General features: G+C 40.7%; 1 protein-coding gene across 1 annotated transcript in view; it reads right to left on the minus strand.

Moving 5' to 3' along the window:
* Positions 1 to 10165: 10165 nt before the first annotated feature.
* CHCHD3 (coiled-coil-helix-coiled-coil-helix domain containing 3) overlaps positions 10166 to 27154 on the minus strand; it is a 105172-nt gene continuing 88183 nt past the window's right edge. Inside the window, exons 7-8 of the mRNA XM_069956214.1 lie at positions 13008 to 13143; positions 10166 to 10648 (exon numbers count right to left, since the gene is read on the minus strand). Of these exons, the coding sequence (XP_069812315.1) occupies positions 10625 to 10648; positions 13008 to 13143 (160 nt within the window). The 3' untranslated portion in view covers positions 10166 to 10624. The remainder of the gene's footprint in view (positions 10649 to 13007; positions 13144 to 27154) is intronic.

Raw genomic sequence — 27154 nt, forward strand, 5'->3', positions numbered from 1 at the left:
CAAACACAGGGCTCCCCCCGCCAACAGCCAACAGGGAGGGAAGCAGCCAGACCAGCAGACATCACCCGGTCAGGGGGGGCAGGGCTCGGGCTGTCAGACAAAGCAGGTCCCGCTGGTCATTCCTGGAGGGGGAGAGAAAGCGCACTCAGCAGCTCCTACATGCTGCTACGTGGCCACACCCTCTGGCTAGGACAGTTTAGGTAAGGTCTATATGCACCCATGTATTGGTAAAAAGAAACCACACAAGCCAGACACTTTGGGTAACCCTTCAATATTCTGTCTGTGCAACAAGACAAGACTTTTCTGTTTATCAATAGTTCACAATATAAAGCACTTGCAATGGGCAGTCCATACACTAATATGGCCCAGATGTATGAAAGCATTTTCACTGAAAATCAAGGAAATATTTCAAGTTCTCAGACATGTGGTTAAGACCTACAGCCTTAATACAGGTGTAACTATTAGACCACATTATGTAAAAACATCCCTGAACTCTATTGAATATGCATAAGGAGCTTAGTCAGTCAGTAAGGCTTAGGGGTCCATTTACACAGAAAGATTATCTGACAGATTATCTGCCAAAGATTTGAAGCCAAAGCCAGAAACAGACTATTAACAGATAACAGGTCATAAAGGAAAGCCTGAGATTTCTCCTCTTTCCAAATCCATTCCTGGCTTTGGCTTCAAATCTTTGGCAGATAATCTGTCAGATAATCTTTCTGCGTAAATGGACCCTTAGTCAATTTGATATTAGTTAAAGGCAATGTTCATACACACTAAAATATTTTGAACATACAGCCATGATTTTGAGGTAAAAGTACAGCCGTATGTTTAATGTAATAATGCACTCTTTTGAAGTCAATGGAAATTGGATGACATTGCACACAAAGTACGGAATAACGGCCATAATGGATTATGACCATATAAATAATGAAAATGCTCATTATTTACAACCTGCTTTTGCAAAAAGTTGCCTTCACCTGTTTACGCAGTTTTATTTTTACTCTAAATTATGACTGTTTTGCTTTACATTTTAACTGTTTATAGGAACATAGCCCAAAAATGACATTATAAGGATTTTTTCCAGGTCTGCTGTAATGCAATGTAACTAGTTCATTATATATACTGTATATGCCTACACTGCAAGGATATCTATCAGGCAAACAGTTTACAGAACATGTCTGCAAAAGAAACATGTACTTAACACAAGGCAAGATGCAAATTATCCATTTAAAATACAGGATCATGGATCTACCTTCAGCGTTCAAGAAGGTAAAAGACAAATCAACAGCTCACCCTTTATGCCCATCAGCAAATATATAATTCAATTGGAAGAATATAAGCTTGAAGTGATCACGTCTGAACTGCTGTTATTGGATCACTCATTTGTAAAGCTAGTAATTTTGATAACACCCTAAAGGTATTTTCCCATGCTAGATTTTTATGGCATATTGACTAGAGATTGACAGACTTACAAATATATGTCTGTAGGTTAGTAAGAAGAGGGAACACATGGACTAGAGTAAATACATGACTGAAGGGTCAAACTAGAAATAGGCCTGGTTTGTAGTTGGTTTCTAAGGATGAATGGCAGCAATCAAATCTATATTACATGATTTGGAGAAAATAAAAAAGACTAAACAATGTATCAAATGGTTGCAAAAAATGCTGATCTTCATTATTAAGAATCACACGGAAATTACATTGTGCAAAGTTCTTGATGATTAAAGACATGACTACTATCTGTATTTATAACACTTAAAAAGAGCAGAAACACAAAGCTGGCATTTAATTGTGAAGGGAATTTCATTTGTGTAGAGGGCATAAAACTGCAAAGAACATAACTCAGTTTTGGACCATTTATCCTAATACCATCAATAAACTATCCAGGAGGCAGTTATTGATTTCGAGGAAAAGATAACAGTATTTTAGTAAGTAAGAACCACAAAATATAATAGAAGAGCTAGAAATGGCCAAAGAGCAGGGCCATAAAATAACCACAAAGACAGGCAATAAAGCTTAGCTGTCCTTACCAGAAATGTCAAGAGCAATGCAACGCCAGGAAACAAACACACACACAAGGTACTATAGCAGAGGAAGCTTTTATCTATTTTATACATTTAAAATGCAGACAGGGATGACATCAGTAGTTCTTACTAGCAAAATGGTTTCATTTACAACAGCGCTAGATCGTATATTCAAGGAAATATTTTGGACTAGTAATACTGTAAGAATGTTTGCTAAGCTACCGATTGCTCATATGTGAAAAGAGGTTCTATCAGACTAGAAAATCATGGCTGCTTTCTTCCATAATCCACTCCAGACCTGTTCATGGGTTTATTATTGCAGTGTACCACACATTTACAAAGAGATGCATGGCTGCACATTCACATATTATACAGTGATCTACTGTTTCTCAGACAAATTCAAACAACCTCAGGTAGCTAGTATACATCTTGATCAAACTGTACACGGCCACCTGTTTCAAGTGGGTCCTTAAGCTACGTGAAGTCATCACCACAAAACACAGGCCCCCGAAAAGATTTATCTATTTCGAAGCTCACAACATCATAATAAATGATGATGCCAGGAGTTCCGAAGTCCAGCATATACAGACCGTTGGACTGTAGCCTTAAGCCCCTATTACACGGGGTGAAGGAGAGGAGCAAAGGAGTGCTGTCAGCGTTCGCTTGCTCCTAGTTCCCTGCTCGCTGCCGGTGTCATCAGCGAGAGAGTGGAGGAGGGGCTGCGGGGTGATCGCTAGATCGTCTGGGCAGCCCATAGCAGATAGCGACAGCAGAAGATCGCTGCTATATTAGTCGTTTGTCTTTCAACATGTTGAAGGACAAATAACTGCAACGATCCGCCGACATCGTTCATGTCAGCTGATCGTTATCTTCTAATACACAAGACGGATTATTCCGTGTAATATGGCCTTTAGCCCTGCAGAGCTGCAATACTGCACACACCCTGCAGACAAGGCGTAGTACTGATTTTGTAAGAAAGCGGATTTCTTTTTTTTCTATTCCCTCAATAACACATAAAAATGAATGTGATTAATGATGGATTTATTGCAGCATAAACATACATGACATCACTACTAGACATTATCTCTACACCTCTTTGTGGAATATGCTTAATGTCATCTATAAGATAACCAATAGTAATCACAGAAGGGTCCTAACCATAAAACATAACTTTTAATAGATCGTATAAAATCTAAACCCAAAATAAAGTGAATCACACCTCCACCATTAAAACCGGGCCACAGGCCCCAGGGTATTGCATGCTATTGATTACTCAAACCAGATTCACTATTGTACGAAGGTGACCATTAGTGTTGTTGCCACCTACACCAGTGAATCCAAACAAATGAGACAAAAACACAAACAAAGTATTTACAGTCGTGTATGTTCAAAAACAGAGGTAGTACACTGAGCAGAATAAGTCTTGTTCATAGTGTTGGGAGCACTCAACCCTTACTTGTCCCTGTTGGTGCACCACACCTACCCCTGCTCACTCAGGGTTTGTCTGAGTTTTCGCCCTAGAAAGGGCGGCCCCTGCCCCGTACTAACCCTTATGCCACAGTCCCTACACTGTCCCTGCCTATGCTCCCGACACAGTGTTTTGTACAGATACTCATCAGGGGAGTATTAACATTCTGCTGGAGTAGGGAACAAACACATTCCAATCATGTGGCAATAAACAGACAAAGCGTCCTGAGAGTGCCCAGAGACACTAACTCACGTGGACCTCCGGCCCTCTGGCCGAACTGGCATGCAGACCTAAGCTTATGGCTTGTAGCTCGCAATGTCCAAGTGGAGGTATAAGATATCCAGCGCCATACACGTCCTAACGCCGGCACCTCCCTACTTCCGGCATCTGGAACGCATTTGCGCTCCAGTGTCTTCACTTCCGGGAGTGCCACGGAATAGTGTACGTTGACACCAGTAACTCAGCCACCGTATAAACAGTAGCCCACATTTCATCTAAACGTGTTTCTATCTCTTACCCTCGGGATCAAGAGATCTTCTCTCCTCCTCTCGTTCGCCAATTGATAGGCTGTCCTCAGGATTGCATCAGGATAGTCTCTGTAAAAAACGCTCACGCATCACATCTGCCTGTTTTCTATACTCTGCTGGATTCGAGCAATTGCGTTTGGCCCGCAAGTATTGGCCCTGCGGTATACCCGCCTTGAGGTATCTGGAATGATAACTATCCCATGAGAGTAGAGAGTTGGTGGTCGTGGGCTTTCGATAAATCGTTGTCTCAAGACCTCCCTCTTGGGTCCTGTGTAGTAGTATGTCCAAAAATGCCAATTTCCACTGTTCGATCTCATAGGTGAATTTGAGTCCTATGTTGTTTTTATTAAGGGCATCGATGAACATCACAAAGTCCTCCCTACGTCCGTTCCAGATGACTAGGACGTCATCGATGTATCTTGTCCAAAGTCCTATGTGTTGGGTGTGCGATGATAATTCGTCTCTAAAAACGATCGTTTCCTCCCACCAACCTAGATAGAGATTAGCGAGAGTGGGGGCACAAGGGCTCCCCATCGCAACTCCTCTGAGTTGGTGGTAGATCTTCCGATCGTAAAGGAAAAAATTGTGGGTGAGTATGAAATACGTCAGTTCACAAATGAAATTATTATGGCTTTCAAACTGAACGCCCCTAGATCTTAAAAAATATTTAATGGCCTCCAGGCCCTGTCCATGGGGTATAGAGGAGTAAAGCGCCTCTACATCAATAGATGCTAACCACGCATCTTTCTCCAAAAACACCCCCTCTAGTTTACGCAGCAGATCCATAGAATCGCGTGTATATGAGCCAAGGCCTGTTACAAATGGTCTTAACACCCTATCGATGTACACACCGCATTTTGCGAGATACTATTGATACCCGACACAATTGGGCGACCTTTTAATGGTCGGGTGCCCTTATGTAATTTAGGCAATGAGTAGAATGTAGCCTTAACTGGAAATTTCGGGACCAAAAACGCCGTTTCTTCATTACTCACTATTCCCTCACTACGGGCTACATCTACAATGTTTTTTGAATCTGCCAAAAAACTATGTGTAGGGTCAGATCTCAAAACTGTGTAACATTCCTTATCATTCAGGATGTTCATACACATCTGGGTGTACTCTGATGAGTCCATCACCACCACATTCCCCCCTTTATCAGAAGGCTTGATGGTGATGGACCCATCCCTCTCCAGACTCAAAATGGCTTCCATTTTAGCCTTACTGCAATTACTACGGTAGTGTTTGTCCTGTAACCCCTCCAGATCTCTCGTTACTAGTTCCACAAATACATCTATACAAGATATGTCTCCTGTTGGTGGTGGCATACTTGTACTTTTGTTCTTTAAATCAGTAAAGGGTCCCATCCCTTGTGGTCTCTCATTTTCTTCCAGCAAATTAGTTAGTAAATCAACCCCTTCCAATGCATCAACCGGTATCCCCATTTTAGCACTTCGTTTTCTAGCTTGTATGCTATGATATTTATGCCACCGTAATTTGCGAGCAAACAGGTTGATATCTCGGACCCAATTAAAATAATTGAATCTCGTGGTCAGGACAAAAGACAATCCCTTACTGAGTATACACATTTCTGCTTCCGCGAGGGTATGTGTGGACAAATTAACTACTTGCAGTTTATCACTCTCTGTTAATATCTGCTGCGATTGCGTAGTGGGTATGATGTTTCTGGGCGTTCTAAAAAACGTGGATCTTCTGTTGTGCGTGTACCTCCTCATCCCCCTCTTCCACGTCCACTACCTCTTGGTCTTCCCCTGTTCCTCTTTCCTCTAAAATCTCCTCCTCTACCTTCTCTATCACTATCTGACACGTCTGTCTCAGTGGATGAGGCTTCTACCTCCGATTCCTTCTGGGGACCCTTTGGTAAAAACAAATACACACGGTTATCTTTAAAGTCCTGATGATCACGTATGTATTGTTTATGTTTACGCTCTTTCAAGTGAAATTGATCTTTCAATGGTATTTTTAAGCTCTAATTCCTGTGCAGCGAATTCCGCCTCACTTGAAAAGCCTTCCGTCACTTCTACCTGCTCTTTGCAACTTTGTTTTGACCTGTTCTAGATTTTTCTTTTCCTCATCCAGAAGTAATTGCATGAAGCGTAAAGAACTACTGGTAGCCTCCTGCTCCCACTTCTGCATGAGACCAGGACCTACTTCTTGAGGCGGCGACAAGATTTATTCGTAGACCCCTGGGAACAATTTTGTTCTTAATATAGTTCTCCAGGCTCTGAACCTCCCACCAAGATGTAGCGTGTTCCTTATGCGTTCTGGTGAGTTCCCTAAATGCTCCCTTAAAGGATGGGGTATACTTTTTTTGTACAAAGATTTTTTCTGAAAACACATCGGGTACTTCCTCAATCCACTGCTCTGTATTCATACCACTACGCAGAAATCCTGCCATCTCCACATTGAATGTACTCACAAATAAGCACAGATCAGTCCTCTAAACTAGACCAGGCTAGGATAGACCAAGAATTCAAATAGTAATCACAGAAGGGTCCTAACCATAAAACATAACTTTTAATAGATCGTATAAAATCTAAACCCAAAATAAAGTGAATCACACCTCCACCATTAAAACCGGGCCACAGGCCCCAGGGTATTGCATGCTATTGATTACTCAAACCAGATTCACTATTGTACGAAGGTGACCTTCTCATTTGTTTGGATTCACTGGTGTAGGTGGCAACAACGCTAATGGTCACCTTCGTACAATAGTGAATCTGGTTTGAGTAATCAATAGCATGCAATACCCTGGGGCCTGTGGCCCGGTTTTAATGGTGTAGGTGTGATTCACTTTATTTTGGGTTTAGATTTTATACAATCTATTAAAAGTTATGTTTTATGGTTAGGACCCTTCTGCGATTACTATTTGAATTCTTGGTCTATCCTAGTCTGGTCTAGTTTAGAGGACTGATCTGTGCTTATTTATAAGATAACCAAGCAGACATACCAGTTAGAAATGCCGTGCAAAAATACATCATATACTGATGTCCACACAGCTCAAATGGTAAATTGCTTTAACTAGTAATAGTAAAATCAGCTAGACTTTAAAAGACTCTGTCATTTCATTTAAAGGAAATGCGATTTAAAATAAATAATGCATATAGACTTGCAGCTGTGGGATGGCCATATTGGAGACAAAGTTCCAGGGTGTACACTCTTTATGCCAGGTGAAAGAACCAGGATTCAATTGACTTTGTACTTTAACAGTTAGCAAGAAGTGATGACACTGAGAGGTGTATACAGAGTGCTATTTATGTTGGATGATGAAGGTGTTGATGTCTTTGACTGCCCCCTCACATTTCCCAGACCCGACCGAGAACCTCTGGGACACTATGTTTTAATGCATCAGACTATAGCATCATAGACTGTCCAGAAGCTCACTGATGTCTTTATTCAGGTTTTAAAGTAAATCCCCCAGGTCATCAGCTGTCATATCATCATTAGGAGAATGCCCATATTTTGTTGGTCTATACGGGTACATCGGGGGGGGGGGGGGGGGGGGTTAGCATACACACCACTAGTCCCATTAAGAGATGTGATAAAATTCACAGAAATTGGGTCCTCTTGTACTCTTAATTCTTGACTTGAATTGGTTGATTACATTGGTCTCCAATGACTGTTGATTTGTCATTTTATTTTCAGCAAATTACAAGTTGAATTAACCGTGTATCACGATTCAACATGTAATTTAACTCATTCCTGCGAATGGACATTACTGTACGCCCAGTTTTGTGGTTACCAGCTGTGCACTGATGCGGACAGTTAATGTTGATAGATGACCGCAGCATCCACAGGGCTAACAAAGGGACAAATCTCAATCTGTTCCCCATCGGTGCTCTGCAAAGTGATCGCAGAGTCCTGATGGTAGCCATGGACACCAGAGGCCTCCCGGAACCTCCAATACACATATACAAGTACACAGTTTTGGTATCGCTACATGCGCAATGACACTGGCAATAAAATTACTACATGATTTAAAGTGTATGTATCATAAACAGTAGTGGAAACTCCCCCCCCCATAGAATGTCGGCGCCGGCTCAGAGATCCTGGTGGTGTGGTGCTTTTTTTTTTTTTTGAACACTGCCCAGTTCCTACTCTCTGCACCATCTTCTTCTTGCGCACAAGCCCGCACTATGCACTGGAGGTGGGCAAGGCGCTCCTATTGTAACGGGATATCATTACAATGGGGCCACTGGGGGGTCCTCCAGAGCAAAGAGTGAGTTGGTCCACAAGAAGAACTGAGCCAAGTATGGAACCCAGGCATGGTTTTGAAAAAAGGACCTGAAAAAAGTAGTGGGAAAAAAATTTTCACTACTCCCAATGGTTCATTTGCTTTAATCTGCACGGTGACCACAGAAAACGCAAAGTAAAAAAAAAAAAAAAAAAAGCTAAAAAGAAAATTGTATGGATAGCCGGCAAAATTTACCACTAACTTAAAGTACAATTTGTCACAGAATTGCTAGAAAAAGTATAGCTCTTGTTAGAACAAACTTTTCATACAGACATTTCATAGCCACATGTCCGAAGTTTGTATCAGTGGGGGTCCAGGTGCTGAGACCCTTAAAATGAAGGGGGCAGAGACGTTTAGCAAGGTATGCTCAGCCCCTTTATCCCCGCTCTCATTGCTAAAGTAGCAGTGGATGGAATTATAATGGACCTTATAAAATATTCGGCAATCACGTCTACTGGAAGGTCCACAGGCTCCATTTTAATTCCATCTTTTGCTACATTAGCAGTGAGAGCGCAGATGAAGGGGCAAGGCACACGTTCTTGCATTCAAGAGGGGTCTCATAACATGCATCGCCACTGATACAACCTTCTGACATGTGGCTGTTACATGTCAGAAGTTTGTTCTAATGGCAGGTACGCTTTAATGCCTCCCAGACCTATAACCACATAAAATGAGACTTGAAAAAAAATGTCCTTAAGGGTGAGTTAACACGTACAGGATCCACAACAGATTTGAATCTAATCTAATCAAATCTGCTGCAGATCCTGTACATGGGAACACAGCCTAAGGGATCTGCAGTAGATTTGATGACACAGATTTGAAGTTGCAGATTCAAAGCAAGACAAATCTGCGCCATAAAATCTGCTGTATATCTGCTGCAGATCCTGTACGTGTAAACACACCGTAAGGCTATTTTTGACCCAGTCCTGAAAGGGTTAAAGGGGATATTCAGATTAGAAAAACAATGTCTTTCCATCAAAAATAGTGTGCTACTGCAAGTTGCCTCAATTCAATAGAATTGGGCTCCAACACAAACATAGCACAACAGTTTACTCTATCTAGTACGTTCAGATTAGCCATAACATTAAAACCTTCTGCCTAGTATTGTGTAGATCAATTAAGTTATTGATCATAAACCTCTAAAAATGTCCTGTAATATCTGGCTAAGATATTACTAGCATATCTTTTAATTCCTGTGGGTTGTGAGGTGAAGCTTCGATGGATTGAACTTTATTTTACCAGCACATCCAACAGATGCTAAATCAGAATGATACCTGGAGAGTTTGAAGGTCAACAGCTTGAACTTGAACCTGTGCTCCCAGCATGCATCACTGAGCTTTGGGCAGCATGACTTGTTGCTAGCTCACCAATTGTCTTTCCTTGGACCACTTTCAGTAATTGCTAACCACAGCAAATTGGGACCACTTCACAAGAACTGATGTTTCGGAAATGCTCTGACCCAGTCTAGCTATCACAAGTTATCTCTTGTCACAATTGTTCAGATCCTCACATTCATTCTGCCCATGATGTGTGGATGACCACATAGAAAATAAACAGGTCCTTTTTCTGTAAGTGAATTAGGATCCTGATACACGGATAGAAAAAACTGAGGTGTGGATAAAGCCTTAAGGGTTTTAAATTTATGGCTAATTGGTACATATGTACACGGTGTGTATGTTAAAAAATATATTGCCCAATCATAAAAGAGAATCACAGACCATGTGCAACTTCAGTCGATTTAAACGCTGCAAAAGTGAATGTGGCAGATGCTTCTGCATTTCAGTTTTATGTGGCCACTGATGCAGTAGAAAGTGCAGATTTAATGCTGTACATAGAACTCACAGCAAATAACATTATATAGATAGAGAAAAAAAAACAGCTCAAAATATCATGTGGAAAATATATATTTTTATACTTTATTCGCAATCTGGACTTGAAAAAGAGGTGAGGACTTAAATGTTAATAGGTGCATGTCCACTACAACAAGTCATGATAACATAGCTGCAATTTATTAAATAAAGGAGGCAAGAGAAACACAATTTCAAGTTATAGGTGAATCAATATCAATTGAAGGATACATTTTATAAATGGCAACAGTAAAGGAAAAACTGCCTGGAACATTGGATGAGTATAGAAAACAAAGAAAGGCATAGTAGAGTCCCTTGGGCAGAGAATATCTACTGTTTTTAACAGTATAAAAGGATTTTTTTTTTTTTAAATAATAGCTGGTAGTTAGGACTCTTCTACTGTAGAGTTATTTCAAAATGGTCTTTCTCGGGATATTCAACACCGTTCTCATGCTCTTACAACACCAATTGCAGCTGGAGTAGTTTGACGTGTCGAAGCTCTACCCTCCTCTTCCAAGCATGCTCTGTGAAAGGGAAAAACTGAGTTAACAGAAGCAACCACATGTAGAACGTTTCTGAATCTTGTACAATTATCAGAATTATATCCAACCTGACATTCTACTAAAATTTTTACTGAATGTATTTTTATAAGGTAGGTTAAAGTAGCACTCCACTTTTTGAACTGTCATCAAATCCCTTATAACTGTGTCACAGAAGCTGTATTATCATGCATTATTATCATGACTCCATGCAGCTTGATCATATAGGAAGTTCTGACCCAACCGTAGAAAAGAATTCCAAGAAGAAAATAAAAAATAAAAATGATATATTATATATAAATATATACATATTTTTTCTTTAAACTCAATATTATTATTTATTTATTTATGGCAGACTAGTTGCATTGAGTAATAAAACAATTGTGGGAGTGCTTCTTTAAAAGGAGGTTTATGTTGACCCCAATTCCAGCATGGTGTCATTATATTTTGCAGTAGTTTTTCTACAAGCACAGTTTATTAACTGTGGCCTTAAAAGACCATAAATGCACAGTAGTCAGTGATATTCGTGTACTGCTCCAGCCAACAATTCACAGCTTTTTGCTTATACTAATACTTCAAAGTAATAGTTTTAATAGGTTTTTTCCTTTCTTTAAAGCAGATGTTACATTAAACAATGAATTTATACAGCTAGTATTCCGCTCAATGAAAGCTGCAAAGTCAATGTATGTACTCCTCCTAGTGGCAACATTTGCTGCAGAAATACATATACAGTATTTAACATGATTGTACACACACATGACATATCTCAAAGGAGAGAGACACCATTAAAAATATATAGTATTTCTATTTGTTCACATCAACCAAAGCATGTCTACCTCTGTTCTTTTACTTGATAGGTAATACTGTTCACACTTGTGTATAATAGATACTATTAAATTAAAATTAGGTCCATCGGATGTTCCTCATTTTTGCTAAAAAAAAAATAAAAAAAATGCACTGAATGCACTTCTAACAGTCTTTGATGACAGTTTAAAGGCCCTATTCCACTGAACGATTATAGGCCGGTACAGGCGATAATCATCCCGTGAAATAGAAGGCAACGATCAGCCGACATTGTTCATGTCAGCTGATCGTTGCGTCTTTTGTCTTTCAAACATGTTGAAAGACAAACGACTCATACAGCAACGATTAGCTGCGGTCGCTCCGTGGAATAGGAGCAGCAGCAGCAGACCGCTGCTGTATGCTATGGGCTGCCCGGACGATCTAGCGATCACCCGGGCAGCCCCCCTGCAGCCCCCCCCCCCGACTCACCCGCTAGCTGCTGCCGCGAGGAATAGAGGCAGCAGCAAGTGGGGAACGAGGAGCAAACGAGCGCTAATAGAGCTCGTTTGCTCCTCTCAGTCGGCCTGTGGAATAGGGGCTTAAGCTAAGGCCAACATACTTACCATTGGAGTCCATCCTAAGGCAGCAAACTAATAATGACTGCATAAACAAACAATCGGATCGAAAGACAAATGAGGGTTTTTCTGCTTATTGGCTGATCGCTGGACAATCATTGCTAATTCAGTTTAGTGAAATTAAAAATATACTTAAAAAAGTAAGAAACTTGATAGGGCAATTGTTTTTGGAGAATCATGCAATGTAGCTATATATGTGGTTAGTATATTCATCCTTGCAACAACACATCCAGGCAGCCCATCACGCTCACCTTAACGCTCACTTTCAGTACCATAACATCCATGCAACTTTCCCCTCCCTTGTAAAAACGCACATCCTATCATTACTACAGTGAGCTATCTAGCTGTACTGCAAAAAAATAAAAATACATAAAACAAAGCATCAACTGTGACTTTACAGTGTGATATGTATTGCCGCCTTTCTGAAAACATTATCACTTCAAACACATCAGTTAGGGGAAACACAGACACTGCTGTGTCACACAGAGCAAAACGGGATCCATGTCACTGCTGGTGCTGTGTACAGGGCATGAACTAGAAGCAGAACAGCAGGATAGCTTATTAATTGTATAATCTCTTCTTTGCCCATTTCTTTGACTGGCAATGAACAAAACAATGTACATGTTTATAATCTAGATCTGCGGTCAATAGGATTGCAGCCTATCTACTTTCTTAAAGGAATTCCTTAAGCAAGCATAAACAATATGTATATTAAGACATTAATCAGGAGAACAAACAAGTAAAACCAACAAACTAAACAGAGCTTTAAGACAGAAGTCCAAAAGATAAAAGAATATGAACAGGTCTAGTAGTGTATAACTTGATAAGCAAAAACAAACTTTTAAAGCACTCACTTTCAGCAGGTGAGTGCCAACACTGAAAAAAAATTATGTTTCACATACCAATAAAGACTTATCCTGTCTCACCTGTTTGGCGCTGTTGACGCACTGTAGATATTGGCCTGCCAGAACAGAGCAGCTTAACGTCTGTTGTGGGTTCTGCTGATAACATTGGAGAATTTGAGCCTGCAGGTCAGCACATACTGGATGTGACTCATATCTCCTGATGAAAGTAAAAACCAAATGTAGAGTTAATAAAGAGTTTTATATCACATTCCATTGACTGTAAACAATGTGACAAGTCAATGTCAACCATTAAAAGTAAGTTTGGGGACAAATGTATGTGCTGAGTGATTTCATAAAATATCTTTACAGGGGAGGTACTCATATGGTCAGTTCCTCATCACGCTGGAAAATGACACTTATTTTTGGGAATCTCTTTTTATTTTTTTAAGTGACTAACCACATTAAAAAAAAAATCCTATTTTGACGCTGGCCTCTAGATATAATAAGGTGAGCTTGTTAGGGTAGTATTACACGGTCCGATTGGGGCCCGATAATAACTGTAAACTTTGCATATCGTCAGCCACGCACCACTGTTACACATAGCGATGCGCAGTCGGCGCCTGACAATTATAGGTCCAAACCTATATCAATGATCATCCGATGATCGTTGTCATCCGCTGATCGTTGTGTTTATTATACCGAGCGATAATCAGCCAGATAGGGCCGATTCGGCAGATTATCGTTCCGTGTAATAGTACCCTTACTTGTTGACTCTGCCGTAAAGATTGGGACTAGAAATGAGCAAACCTAGAGTGTGCGGCTTTTGATTACGAGTGGTTGAAGAAGTTGGTTCACTTATCTCTAATTGGAAAATAATCATTAGATCATTAGAAGCATGGTAAGTCCACATTAAGTCTCCAGCAAATATTGGAGCTATATCTATTCCATCAAAGGAAGGATGCAACGTATCCTACATTATAAGCATACAATAGGATATGTCAGTAATAAGCTCCCCCCAAAAAGGTATACACAGCAGTATATGTTAATTTACTGTAGGGTTTTGTATAAAATACCCATTGAGGTGAGTGAAGTTTTATGAATATATGGCACATATGCCAAAAGTAGGCTCAAAACATGATGACAATATAGCCTTACTACTGTGGTCAAGATAAAACAGGACAGCACCACTATATATACAAATATGGCTTTGTGTGAGCTGTCACATATGTGATGATGATATCTCTTCCATTTGATTCATTTCTGCTACCATAAAGCATGCTCACATCCTGATGTACTGGCTATACAGTGTGTCACTTTCTTTTCCTATAGATGCTTATATCTAATTATATACATGGAATATCCCTAGGGCTGGGCGGTATACCGCAAAAATACCGATACAGTCACTGGCGTCGGTTAACCGACCTCAACCTAGCCAGGATGGTATCTAGTTTGGGTTGCTGCTCATTAAGTTACTGTACTTTTTTTAAACTTTATTGAAACAAACTATCCCCAGTTTGGCACGGCCAAGTGGGTGTGGCTTGTAAAAGGGTGTGACTTACAAAGGGGGCGTGTCATAGTTATCGTCCAATTATCGTTACCGCAGCTACATATGCGATAAACCGCGATATTAATTTAGGCCAATATCGCCCAGCCCTAAATATCCCCCTTAAATGAGGACACCCGTCAAAAAAACAAAAAAAACAAACAGACCCTGAAAAACAAAGTATACGTTATATGCAGTAACCACCTAGGTTCCCGCTAGTGGTTGTTGTAGCAAGACAGAAATATTCAATTTAATACAATACACAGCGGGGGGGGGGGGGGGGGGGGGGGGCGCTCTGTTTGACTATAGATCTATGTACATAGAAATATAAAAGTGGGCATTTATCCAAAGTGGAAAACAGTGTTGAATCCCATGCATAGAGATTGTGTAGTCACCCAGAAAAAGGGGGAAAAATTCACAGAGCGATTTACCACTATTGACTGGGACATCTCTACTGGGGTGGTAATCTGTTAAACTGACATGATGCAGAGGTAGCATCCCATAACAGAGCTACACTGAAGGTCAATGAGCTCTTCAGTACAAACCATTCTACTCACAGTATCTGTCTATGGAAATTACATGACTACTTAGTATTATACACCTTGAATAAACTGCTTAATTCTGCTCCATAAAGTGATACATGCAACACATCTAGCCCTACCTTATACAGCAGCTCATCAAATATTCTCATGTTTGTTCTAGATAGACAATTAACTCTGACACAGGCAAAATAGAAGTTATTATTTAATCCCTTGAGGTAACAAAGTTCTAGATGCCATGTAAGGCAAGGAGCAGAACAATATTATTATAAGAATGCCAGGGGTGATATTAGCCTAGATCCCAACGTATCAACACTCTTGACATGTAATAAATCAAATGAGCTTTCTCATTCCACAGTCAATACCCATTTCAGTCCCTTGACATTCTGTCTGCTTATGACTAGTGCTCATTGTATTTTCATATGCTCCATATCCATTTCCAATCTCTTTAGGCACTTGAATGTGATATTGATGAGCATCAACAAAAATGGCTCGAGCAACTTCAGTAGAGCCGAAGAATTTTCCGGAATTAGCATACAAGGGAAAGAGTGGTGGCCTTTTATTGATTCAAGGTATTTGTTATGCTGCTTAATGCACGGTTTACGCTTTTGGGAAAACCTTAAATGAGATTACTGTCAGACATCATACAGCCATAAAACATAGGGCAGGACACCACTCCATGCATACAGACATACTGCAAGCTTTCATAGCTCTGCGGATAAAGGGCTAGCTATTTACAGCTGTGATGCATAGTTTGCCTAGGAATTCCAATATCTTGAAGAAAATTTATTGGTGCTTACACAGACATCAGACTATAATATCTAAAAACAATAATAAAAAAAAAAAAAAAAAAAAAAACCAATGTAACTTTCTGTGTAGTGGGTTTGCCTTACTGTATGTACCAAAGGCAGCTTACAAATGTCTCTTAAGTTCACCTCTTCAATGAAGTGTGCACAGTTTCTTTTGAACCACTGGGCTAGAGAGCACAGGATTAAGACACAACAAATTTATTAAGGGGCACATCTTTCTTACTGTCCATTAGGGCTGGGCGATAATGGCCTAAATCAATATCGCGGTTTATCGTACATGTAGCCGCGGTAACGATAAATTGAACGATAATTATGACACGCCCCTTTTAAAAGCCACACCCCTTTTGAAAACCCCATTTTCCGATGGTAATACAAACGTGAATTTATTCCATATAACAATGTGCAGCAAACTTCATAAGTAATACACAACGTTTTGGCATCTCCTACGCCATTTCAAGTGCCAAACGTATATTACTTGTGAAGCTTGCTGCACATTGTTATAAGGAATAAATTCACGTTTTCACGTTTGTATTACCATCAGAGTATTTTTTACGTCTGCTGGCACCCACAGTTCGTTTAGTGTGCTGCCTATATTTTTTGCTCTATCTATATACAGCGTGTATATGTATATATACACACATATACAAACATATTTTATATATATATATATATATATATATATATATATATATATATACACACACACACACACACACACACACACACATACATACACACACACACAGACAGACAGATGATAGATAGATAAACAAAGACAAGACTGCAGCACTCTTGAACGATAAAGGCGGATGCCAGCTGTCACACCTCGGTCCACCGGAGTAAAATATATATTCAAAATAGAAATATGACTGCAGCACTCCGGAATAGTGAAGAAATGGTGATTTATTGGTTCATGGAAAACACAGCAACGTTTCAGATCCTTCAATAGGATCCTTTCTCAAGCACGTGCATTGAGATTTTGCATTCACGTGCTTGAGAAAGGATCCTATTGAAGGATCTGAAACGTTGCTGTGTTTTCCATGAACTAATAAATCACCATTTCTTCACTATTCCGGAGTGCTGCAGTCATATTGCTATTTTAGATAGATAGATAGATAGATAGATAGATAGATAGGAGACAGATAGATAGGAGATATAGATGTCTATCTATCTGTCTATCTCCTAACTATTATCTATCTATCTGCTATCTATCTATCTATCTATCTCCTAACTATTATCTATCTATCTATCTCCTATCTATCTATCTATCTATCATTATCTATCTGCTATCTATCTCCTATCTATCTATCTATCTATCATTATCTATCTGCTATCTATCTATCTATCTCCTATCTAATCTATCTATCATCTATCTATCTATCTATCATCTATCTCCTATCTGTCTGCCTATATCTATCTGATATGTATCCCCAGTCACTGTCACGTGCTGTTCTGACCCCCACCTCTCCCGCACATACTGTTGTTGCAGGGGTCAGGTATAGGTCGGCACCTCCATGCTCCACCGGGCACTGCTCTCTCTCTCTCCCCCGCACAGGAAGGAATCCTCTGCCCCCTGTCACTCAGATTTGTAGCACATATATCTGCCGGCAGCATCACTGGCAGATCGTCACATATGGCTGCTTCCAACACTGCCAAAAGATAACGGGACACCGAGGATTCCAGTGCGGGGACAGAGTGCGGTGCCTGGTGGGGGGAGGATGTGCCGACCCATACCTGACCCCAACTGTATGTGCGGGAGAGGTGGGGGCAGGGCACTGTGTAGCTTCCAGAGAAGCTAAGAGAAGTGAGTGAGCCGCCCGGCAGCAGCAGCGCTGAGCACACAGCACGCCTGTGCGCAGCCTGTCAGATCTCCAGCCTTCCTCCTCAGGAAGACTAAGGGGAGCAGAGCATGCGGACGCCGGTGAGGAGGAGGGGGGAAATACCGCAGATACCGTCTTGGCAGAGTTGAGGTCGGTTAACCGATGCCACAGACGGTATCGGTATTTTGACGGTATACCACCCAGCCCTACTGTCCATGCTCCAAAGTCTACACCAGCTATGACCAAAAGTGGATGTCTATCAATGATTATGTTAAATCAATTATCCTTAATCAATGAAATTTAGGAACACAGCTTTAAAGGGGGATCCTAACTGTATAATTGCTTAGCGCCCAATGACATCACTGTGGACGTCAGCAGTCTTTCAATCATAAAAGCTAAATTAGTCATGGCTCAGGGTGCAAGCTATTAAAGAAGGTGGGGGGAAGAAGGTGATGAACTGAGGACCAGAGATTAGAGGACCATTTTTCTTTCTCCACTGCCTCTGAGTCAAACTGCTTAAGGAATAAATTTTGCAAACACAGCAGTAGGATAAAATTCATTGTAGTCTCTGAAGGACCTTTCAGACAACCACAAATGAGCAGTTCATCAGCAGACAGGTGGAACAAACAGAAGTAATTCATGCTGAGAAGGCAAGATGGAGAGGAGGAGGGAATGCCTTGCAGTCCCTCTCGATCTCCAAGATTTGCACACGTGCATTGTAATTGCATACAAAGCAAGGGACAGGGCACTACTAGTTTAAATATATAAATTTAGTAATGGGGGTGCTCAACCCAATATGACATAAGGAAACCTAGAATATCACAATTGTGATTGTAACTGCACATGAGGACTCATAAACTCATGGATATTCTTATTTTGCACCTGAGTTAACCACTAACATGACACTTTCTAAACCAGATAGTGTATTTAATCATTTAATATGGAAAAAAAACAAAAACTTGAGTTTGAAGACAAAAGGACAATGGTTTCAACAAATGGCTTAAAATACAATTTACATTTCCCAAAGGGTAATATCTGACACCACTTACCAAGGTTTATAAAGCTCCATTACATGCTATGCCTGAAGAACTTTGACAAGATTACACGTTTGCATTGTTTATTTACTGCTGCACTATAAAGTTTCTTCTTGTGACTGGCAATAAGGAATAGGAACTGTTCCAACAATGCCATATTATTACAAGCTTCATTGGCAGGAAGCTCTAATTTCTCCTCCATTACAAGTCTGAACGTGGAATAAATGAGGTAACGCGGGATTAATGGTTTCTATGTTGTGACCCTGCATACAACTCATCCTACAAACTGTCAAACGAACCAACCACTAAAGCTATTAGCAACCATGGATAATTTCCAGGGCTGTCATATGAAGGATAATTATATTTGGAAGGTGGGAGAAGACTAGAAACTTAATTTATTGAGCTTAAAGAAGCTTAACACCAATTTCTTCATTAACAGAACATAAAACTTTAGGAATAAGGAATCTCTATATCATAAAAATGAAAGTCTGTCTTTCTGTCTGTCTGTCTGTCCTCTATAGACTTCCAAACGCCTGAACTGTTTGACCCCAAATTTGGCCCACAGATACATTGGGTGCCCGGGAGGTTAGAGCGAAGGTACCGTCCTTGCCAGATGTACAGGGGGAGAGGGGGAGGGGGAGGGGGAAGAGCGCCCCATAGAGATGAATGGCAGAATCTCCACACTGCACACACTGGTGATATTAGCTGCAGCTGCCCAGCAGAAACGGCAGTTGGAAGCCTTAACAACCAATAGGATTACTACTTTCATTTTCACAGGGAGCTGGAATCTGATTGGTTAATAGGGCCAGCTGCCTCACAACAAATCCACAGAAATAAATACAGTAACAGTGTATATACAGGCGGAGATTTATCAAACATAGTGTAAAGTGAAACTGACTCAGTTGCCCCTATCAACCAGATTCCACCTTTCATTCCTCACAGACTCTTTGGAAAATAAAAGGTGGAATCTGATTGGTTGCTGGGGGCAACTGAGCCAGTTTCACATTACACCATGGGTATACACCCATTTGTGTATACAGTAAGGGGTTTACCTGCCGGATGGTGATGTAGACAGTAAGGGGGTGTTAGGGAATGTATAGAGCATAGGGGCTACTTAAAGGGGGGAGTGTATACAGTATGGGGGCAACTTGCGAAGGTGAAGTGTACACAGTATGGGGGCTACCTGCGGGGGTGGAGTGTATACAGTATGGTGGCAACCTGCGGTTGAGACGTGTATACAGTATGGGGGCTGCCTGTGAGGGGGGGGGGGGAGTGTATACAGTATGAGGAAACCTGCGGGGGTGGGGGGGGGGGGGGGAGTTAATACAGTATGGGGAAACCTGCGGGGTTGAAGTATATACAGTATGGGGGTTACCTGCGGGGGTGGAGTGTATACAGTATGGGGGCTACCTGCAGGGGTGAAGTGTATAGAGTATGGGGGCTACCAGCAAGGAGGGGAGTGTATACAGTATGGGGAAACCTGCAGGGGTGAAGTGTATAGAGTATGGGGGCTATCTGCGGGGGTGGAGTGTATACAGTAAGGAAGCAACCTGCAGGGGTGAAGTGTATACAGTATGGGGGCTATCTGCAAGGGGGGGTGTATACAGTATTGGGAAACCTGCAGGGGTGAAGTGTATACAGTATGGGGGCTACCTGTGGGGGTGGAGTGTATACAGTATAGGGACTACCTGCAGGGGGGGTTTATAGAGTATGGGGGCTACCTGCAAGTGGAGGAAGTGTAGAGTATTGGGCTACCTGCAAGTAGGGGAAGTGTATAGAGTATGGGGGCTACCTGTGGGGTGGAGTGTATACAGTATGGGGCAACCTGCAAGAAGGGGGGGTGTATAGAGTATGGGGCTACCTGCGGGGGTGGAGTGTATGCAGTATAGGGACTACCTGCAAGGGGGGGGGGGTCTATAGAGTATGGGGGCTACCTGCAAGTGGGGTGAGTGTATAGAGTATGGGGGCTACCCGCAGGGGTGGGGGTGTATACAGTATGCTTAGGATGTTTAAAGTTTTTAATTTGTAATGTGCGTAAGCTACAATTTACATAAACAGTGCAGAACTGTGGTGGTATAAAGGGCTCCTGGCGATTTTCCCTTAAACAAAAAAAAAAAAACAACAAGGGCACGGATTGGCCTCTTGGGCGACCTTGGAACAAATCTAATTAACACACTTACACTTTATACCCGGGCAGCGCCGGCTGCATTTTCTAGTATAACATATAAAGTGGGAAAAATAGGTATTTGATACACTGCCAATTTTTTGCTATTTTTTTCACCTACAAAGAATAGATAGGTCTGTAATTTTTATCATAAGTACACTTCAACTTTGAGAGACATAATCTCTAAAAAAAAAAAATCCAGAAAATTGCTGTTTGATTTTTAAATAATTATTTAGCATCTTATTGCATGAAAAGAAGAAATATTTGGTACAGAAACCTTTCTTTACATGTGTCCTGTAGTTCTTGACCAAGGTTGTGACTCAGCAGGGCAGCAGGAATTTTGTCCTACTCCTCCTAACAGGGCTTCTCCAGATCTTTTAGGTTTCAGGGCTGTCACTGGGCAAGTTTCGGTTCATGTCTGAAGAGTGCATAGGCCACTCCAGGACCTTGAAATGCTTCTTACAAAGCCACCCCTTAGTTGCTCAGGCTGTGTGCTTTGGGTCATTGTCACTGAAAGACCCAGACACGACCATATCATAAATGGTCTTAGTGAGGAAAAGAGGTTGTTAGTCAAAATCCTGCGATACATGGCCCCATCCATCTGCCCTTTAATATGGTGCAATCATCCTGTTCCCTTTGCAATAAAACATGCCCAAATTATGATGTTTCCACAACAATGCTTCATGGTTATGATAGTGCTCTTAGGGTTGCACTCATCCTTCTTCCTCCAAACACAGGAAGTGGAGTTGACCAACTGACCACATGACCTTCTCCCATGCTTTCTCTGTATCATCCAGATGGTCACTGGCAACTTAAGACAGGCCTGGACATGTGCTAGCCTGAGCAGGAGGACCTGGTGTGCCTTGTAGGATTTTAATCCATGACAGCTTAGTGTGTTACTAACAATAATCTTTGAGACTGTGGTCCCAGCTTTCTTCAGGTCATTGACTAGGTCCTCCCATGTAGTTCTTGGTAATTTATGACCATACCGAGGAAGATGAAGGAATAATTGCGTATGCTTATGGTATTTTTATGACATGTGTGTAACCATTTAAGGGTAAAGAACATGTTTCAAACAGACACTGAATGAGTACAATTATGCAATTAAAAACTAGGACCCATTTACTCCATTCACTGCCAAAAGCAGGCTAGTCATTAAGGGGTTAATTTACTAGATGATGTTTGCATTGATAGGTAGTAAACGTGAAGTAACACTCCCTCACCAAAACACTTTCTCCAAAGGCAGAAACAGAACAGAAAACTCCTAGCAATGCCATTGATGTTTTAATGTAATGCTTTGAATGAAAGAAAGTGAAACGCAGGCTGTTTGATGCCATAAGAAGATGAGCGTGCTGATCACGGAAAATCCCTAAATGTAACAAATAATCCTCTCAAGTATGGGAATAACAAATATTAGCAATTTATGTGAGGTCAGCTTTTTCAATCCGGCACAACTACCATCACTAACAGTAAATATTTATGAAAGGGAACCATCAAGTATACAGAGATCTTTAAGACTTGTAATGAGAAGAAATGCGGTTTGCTATTCTTAAGGCTGTACACCATACAGCTAATGCCACCTTTGTCTACTGGATGTGATATCTTCTTTTATACTGCAACCTTTTCATAAATCAAAGGAAAAGCCAATACAAAGCAGTCTTCTGTTCCACCCTGTGTGACAACTAAAGTTAACGCTGAAGCCTGCCTACGATCAATCTTTCCAAATGTGTCCATGATATGGCATTCCTTCACCTCCATTACTGGGCTGGTAATGCATGCACATAAGAGCTCCCTTTCACAATGGCCTGAAGAAGGCGAAGCACATTAATTGCAGGAAGCCAGGAGACAATAAGTGCTTGGCCCTTTTATCATAAATAGAGTTCAATGAATATGGATCCTAAGACAAGGCTATATCATAAAATGACCTAGTTATAGAAAGTAACAGGCAGCTATTGAATACTGAAACTTAGATAATGTATGTGCCTTAGGCACGATATATGTATAAACAAGGATTTTAATACTTATTGAAGCGTGAGATACAAAAAGCATTACATTGTTTACTTCTGATTTAGGCAGTTTTATGCACATCTGATGTACAGAATGAGCAAATATACTGAAAACACAATGTCCATATAGGATAGGCAATCAATATTAGATTGGCAAGGGTCCAACAACTCCAGCAAAATCAGCTCCTTTATGGAGCCATGGTGTAAGGGCTAATGCACACATCTGCAGAAACACGTCTGCGCATGGATGGTGTCCTGCGGAGATCGGAGCTCCAGCCACTTCCTATGAATGTGGGACTCATCTCTTCTCATTTACATATTGAGCGCGCAGGTAATCAGGCGGTAGTTTAGTCGTGGTAGAAACTGATTTAGGAGCGGGTCCAGCAGGAGGGGGCAAGTTTTGGGGGCTTTACAAGGGATCGAGCGGACTCTACCCCGGTTGCCAGGTTACAGGTTGCCTGTAATTATGATCTCAGTGCTCCAATAGGGTTTGAAAATTTGCGCTACTGTACTGACACAGCCACGCAGCTTTGCAATACCCCTACTAAAAGTATAGGGATACAGGCACAAGCACTGGTAAACACTGAAGAGCCTTTCAAATTGAATATGGGCAGATGTACTAGGAATCAGACCCCTGACCATGTAATATTGATGGTCTGATGACTGCAGCTTTAACTGAGGTAATGGAAAACATTGATTGTTTTACATATTAGTCGATCAGCTTGGATAAAGTTGTCATACAGCAGGGACTGCACTGATAATGTAAGGTCTCTAGGTTCTGAGTTTGCAATGCAATGATGTCATGGTCACATGAGCTCATAGGTCCTTCCAGCAAGTGTGGAAACCTCTGGCAAGCGGCTGAGGAGCTACAGCAGAGGTTGGAGCGCCAGACACCCTCTCTATCTCCTACCACTAATATCTCCTGGGAGAGCTCCCGTCTCTCCTTATTTACTTCCAGCAGCTCCTGGGCTATGGGGTTAGTATACATCAATTTAAAAAATGTCCTCTTCCATGAGTACACAGCTGAGATTTGCCCTGCTGGGGCTTCTCATGCCTGTATAACAGATCTTAGGAGTAGGGAAAGTGGTGTGGGTGAGAGTACAGATGAGGAGGGGGTGAGGGGTGAAAACTGCCAGTTGGGTAAAGGGGAATAGCAACTAGACTGCTGCGCTATGGTGTTGGTTTGTAGCTGGTAGTGATGTACAGTGGTGTGAAAAAGTGTTTGCCCCCTTCCTCATTTCCTGTTTATAGGAAGAATGTTACACTGTAGTATTTGACACTGATTTCACTCTTTTAACCCTAAATTCTAAGATCAATGACAGCATTTAAAGGGGTTATCCAGCGCTACAAAAACATGGCCACTTTCCCCCTACTATTGTCTCCAATTTGGGTGGGGTTTTGAAACTCAGTTCCATTGAAGTAAATGGAGCTTAATTGCAAACCGCACCTGAACTGGAGACAACAGTAGGTGGGGAAAGTGGCCATGTTTTTGTAGCGCTGGATAACCCCTTTAAGTGCTTAAATGACAGGAGCTGCACCGGCAGCTTAATAACGTGACTGCAGCCTTCACTTGGTCTCCTTGCCTGCCAAAGCGACTCTGCTAACAGAATCTACTAGCAGAGCACCAAACTATGCAATGCCAAAGCATTGCATGGATCAGCACGAGCAATCTAACAATTGCCAATGAAGGATTCTGAGGGGTGTAAAAAATTAATACATACGTTTTTTAAAATCATAAAAACCCCTCCCCTAAGAATTAAAATCAGACCTTTTCTATTTTTCAAACAAAACAGCATAAATGAGAAAAAAAAGGCAAGTGTCAAAAAAGTCGATTATAGGACATCATGTATCATAAAATAATTAAAAACCACAACTACAAAACAGTGCACAAAATAAACCCTTTAACCGCTTCATACAATAGATGGAAAAGGTTTAGATTTTTAGCATTATATTTTTTATAAATTTTTTGAATTATATTTTTTTAAGAAAAAGTTCAAATAAAAAAAAATAGTAAAATGAAACAAAAGCGTTATAAATTGGGTATCACTGTAATTTTAACTGACCCATAGAATACAGACAACATGTCAGTTTTACCATAACTTATACGGTATAAAAAAAAATCCTGTGATTTTTTTTTTTTTTTAAATCTTAGGAAATTTAAGATTTTGGTCTAGGGAGACATTCCATTGTTTGCTGTGGTAAGGATTTTGGCAGAACATGTTATGAGACAGCTACAACAAAGAAAAATACTAAATGTCTGTGCATATGTTTTAGTATTCAGATGGGCAATTTAGTTACAATAAATAACATATTTATTGCAAATATAAGTAGTGAATCCAACAAAATCTATACCCAATACCAAATTTCTGAATGAATAGAACAGTAGCATTAAGAAAATTCTAGCAGGGGTTGTCATATGAAGACAAATATGTATGCAAAGGAATGTGACCAAGTAAAGAAAAAACAATATATGAAAAGGACACCAGGAAAGTAATGAGAATGCACTCATGAGCTGACATCCTGCTCTGATCACTTTGTGTTCCCGATTTCTGCAGAGAAAACGTGTTAGCTTTGCTGACCTTCCCTACTGCTGTTCACTAACAGCCTAATAAAGAATAGCAAAAAGGCAGAAACCAGCATCATCCTTTACACAGTTACTGACCGTAGCCTTCTTAGCCACAATACAGAGAACCAGATCAACATAAAATCTACAAAACTGATAAATGAGACTACGGTACTCTTGTTTCAATCATTCAACCTATAGAATTGTCATACATGTTAAAAATGACCCACACAAATGTAGTACCTATCTAGTTAAATATTTAATCCTACCTGCTGGTTAGCTATGACTCACAACTATTCTCCCATTTTGCCAGTATATGTAGATCATATACTGACCAACACTAGCCACTATGTGGTCCCCAAATATGTACTGCACAGGCTACATATAGAAATATATAACACTGCTATGCTCAGTAAGATGGAGCACTATCCAGCCTATAAACTGTCTGACAGCTGACATATTACAGACTGAAACACCAGCCCTCAGTAAAACTGGTATGCATTGCACAGCATAATACATCTTAGGACTAGATCTTATAGCAAATAAGCTACTAAAATCACGACATAATTCTCTAATGGTGTCATATAACACAGAAGCCAGTAGGTGGCCGTGGAGAGCTTTTTTCACATAATTAGAATACATAAACTTTTCATAATTGATTCAAAGTAAAATAAAATTGATTGATGATGATTAATGATAATTGATAGTAATTACAGCACCAGCACTGCAGTAACTGCCACTGAATTTAAACTACTGTTTGTCCTCCCATATTTCCCATACACCTACTTACCTTACATAATCTTAACACTACACAACATGCTTCTGGATGGTTACAACATCTTTTTATTAGCAAAACTATTACATTAAATCATCTGCCAAATACTGTCTAAGTCACCAAAACATTGTGGGTTGTACTGTACAAGACCTACTGACGTGTTCTATTGTATCTTGTATCTGCCAGAGTAAAAGACTATTAAAGTGCAAAGTGTGTCCTTTATCAAAGTCTGTTTCAGCACTTGCCACATTCAGCACTTGAAGAACACATCGAGAGAAGGCGGCCTTCTCATTACATAGACAGCCGCTAACACCAATCATAATCTTTACTAGCGGCCATGTATATTACAAGATGGCTGCCTTTCCCCACTATGTTTCTGAAGTAGGAACACAGCCTTAATAAGAATGTAATCTGGGCAATGTGGAGGACAAATTAACACTAATAACAGTATCACTCTTGTCTCCAGCTTGGGCGGGGTTTTGCTGCTCAGTTCCACTGAAGTGAATAGAGCTTAATTGCGAATCACACCTGAACTGGAGGCAAGAGTGGAGCTTGCTCTGGAAGAAAGTGGCCATATTTTTTTTACCACAGAATAACCTCTTTAATTCTAGAGCCTTCTCTATACACCTTGGCCAACACCAGGATGAGTATGTGCATCCTGTGCATGTGCCATCAACAGGTTAAAAGTACATATAGAGCACACAAAAGTCAATGCAATGCTTATTTACTTAAAATTCCCAAATAACTTCTTTGCATTTGAGCAATAATCGGCTCGTGTAAACACAGCTAACGATCAAGCGACGAGTGAGAAATCGCTCCTTTTGATCTTTCAATATATTCTCAAATTGGCGTTGGTTGTTCGCTAAAAATTCGCAGATCGCTTTGTGTAAACAGTCTTTCACAGATTCACCCTGTGTGTGAGATGGGCTTAAGCGATCTTAAAAAACGGTCGCAATAATGATTTATTCACTTCAC

This window comes from Dendropsophus ebraccatus, chromosome 1 (genome assembly GCF_027789765.1).
Source record: "Dendropsophus ebraccatus isolate aDenEbr1 chromosome 1, aDenEbr1.pat, whole genome shotgun sequence".
Taxonomy (NCBI): Eukaryota; Metazoa; Chordata; class Amphibia; order Anura; family Hylidae; genus Dendropsophus; species Dendropsophus ebraccatus.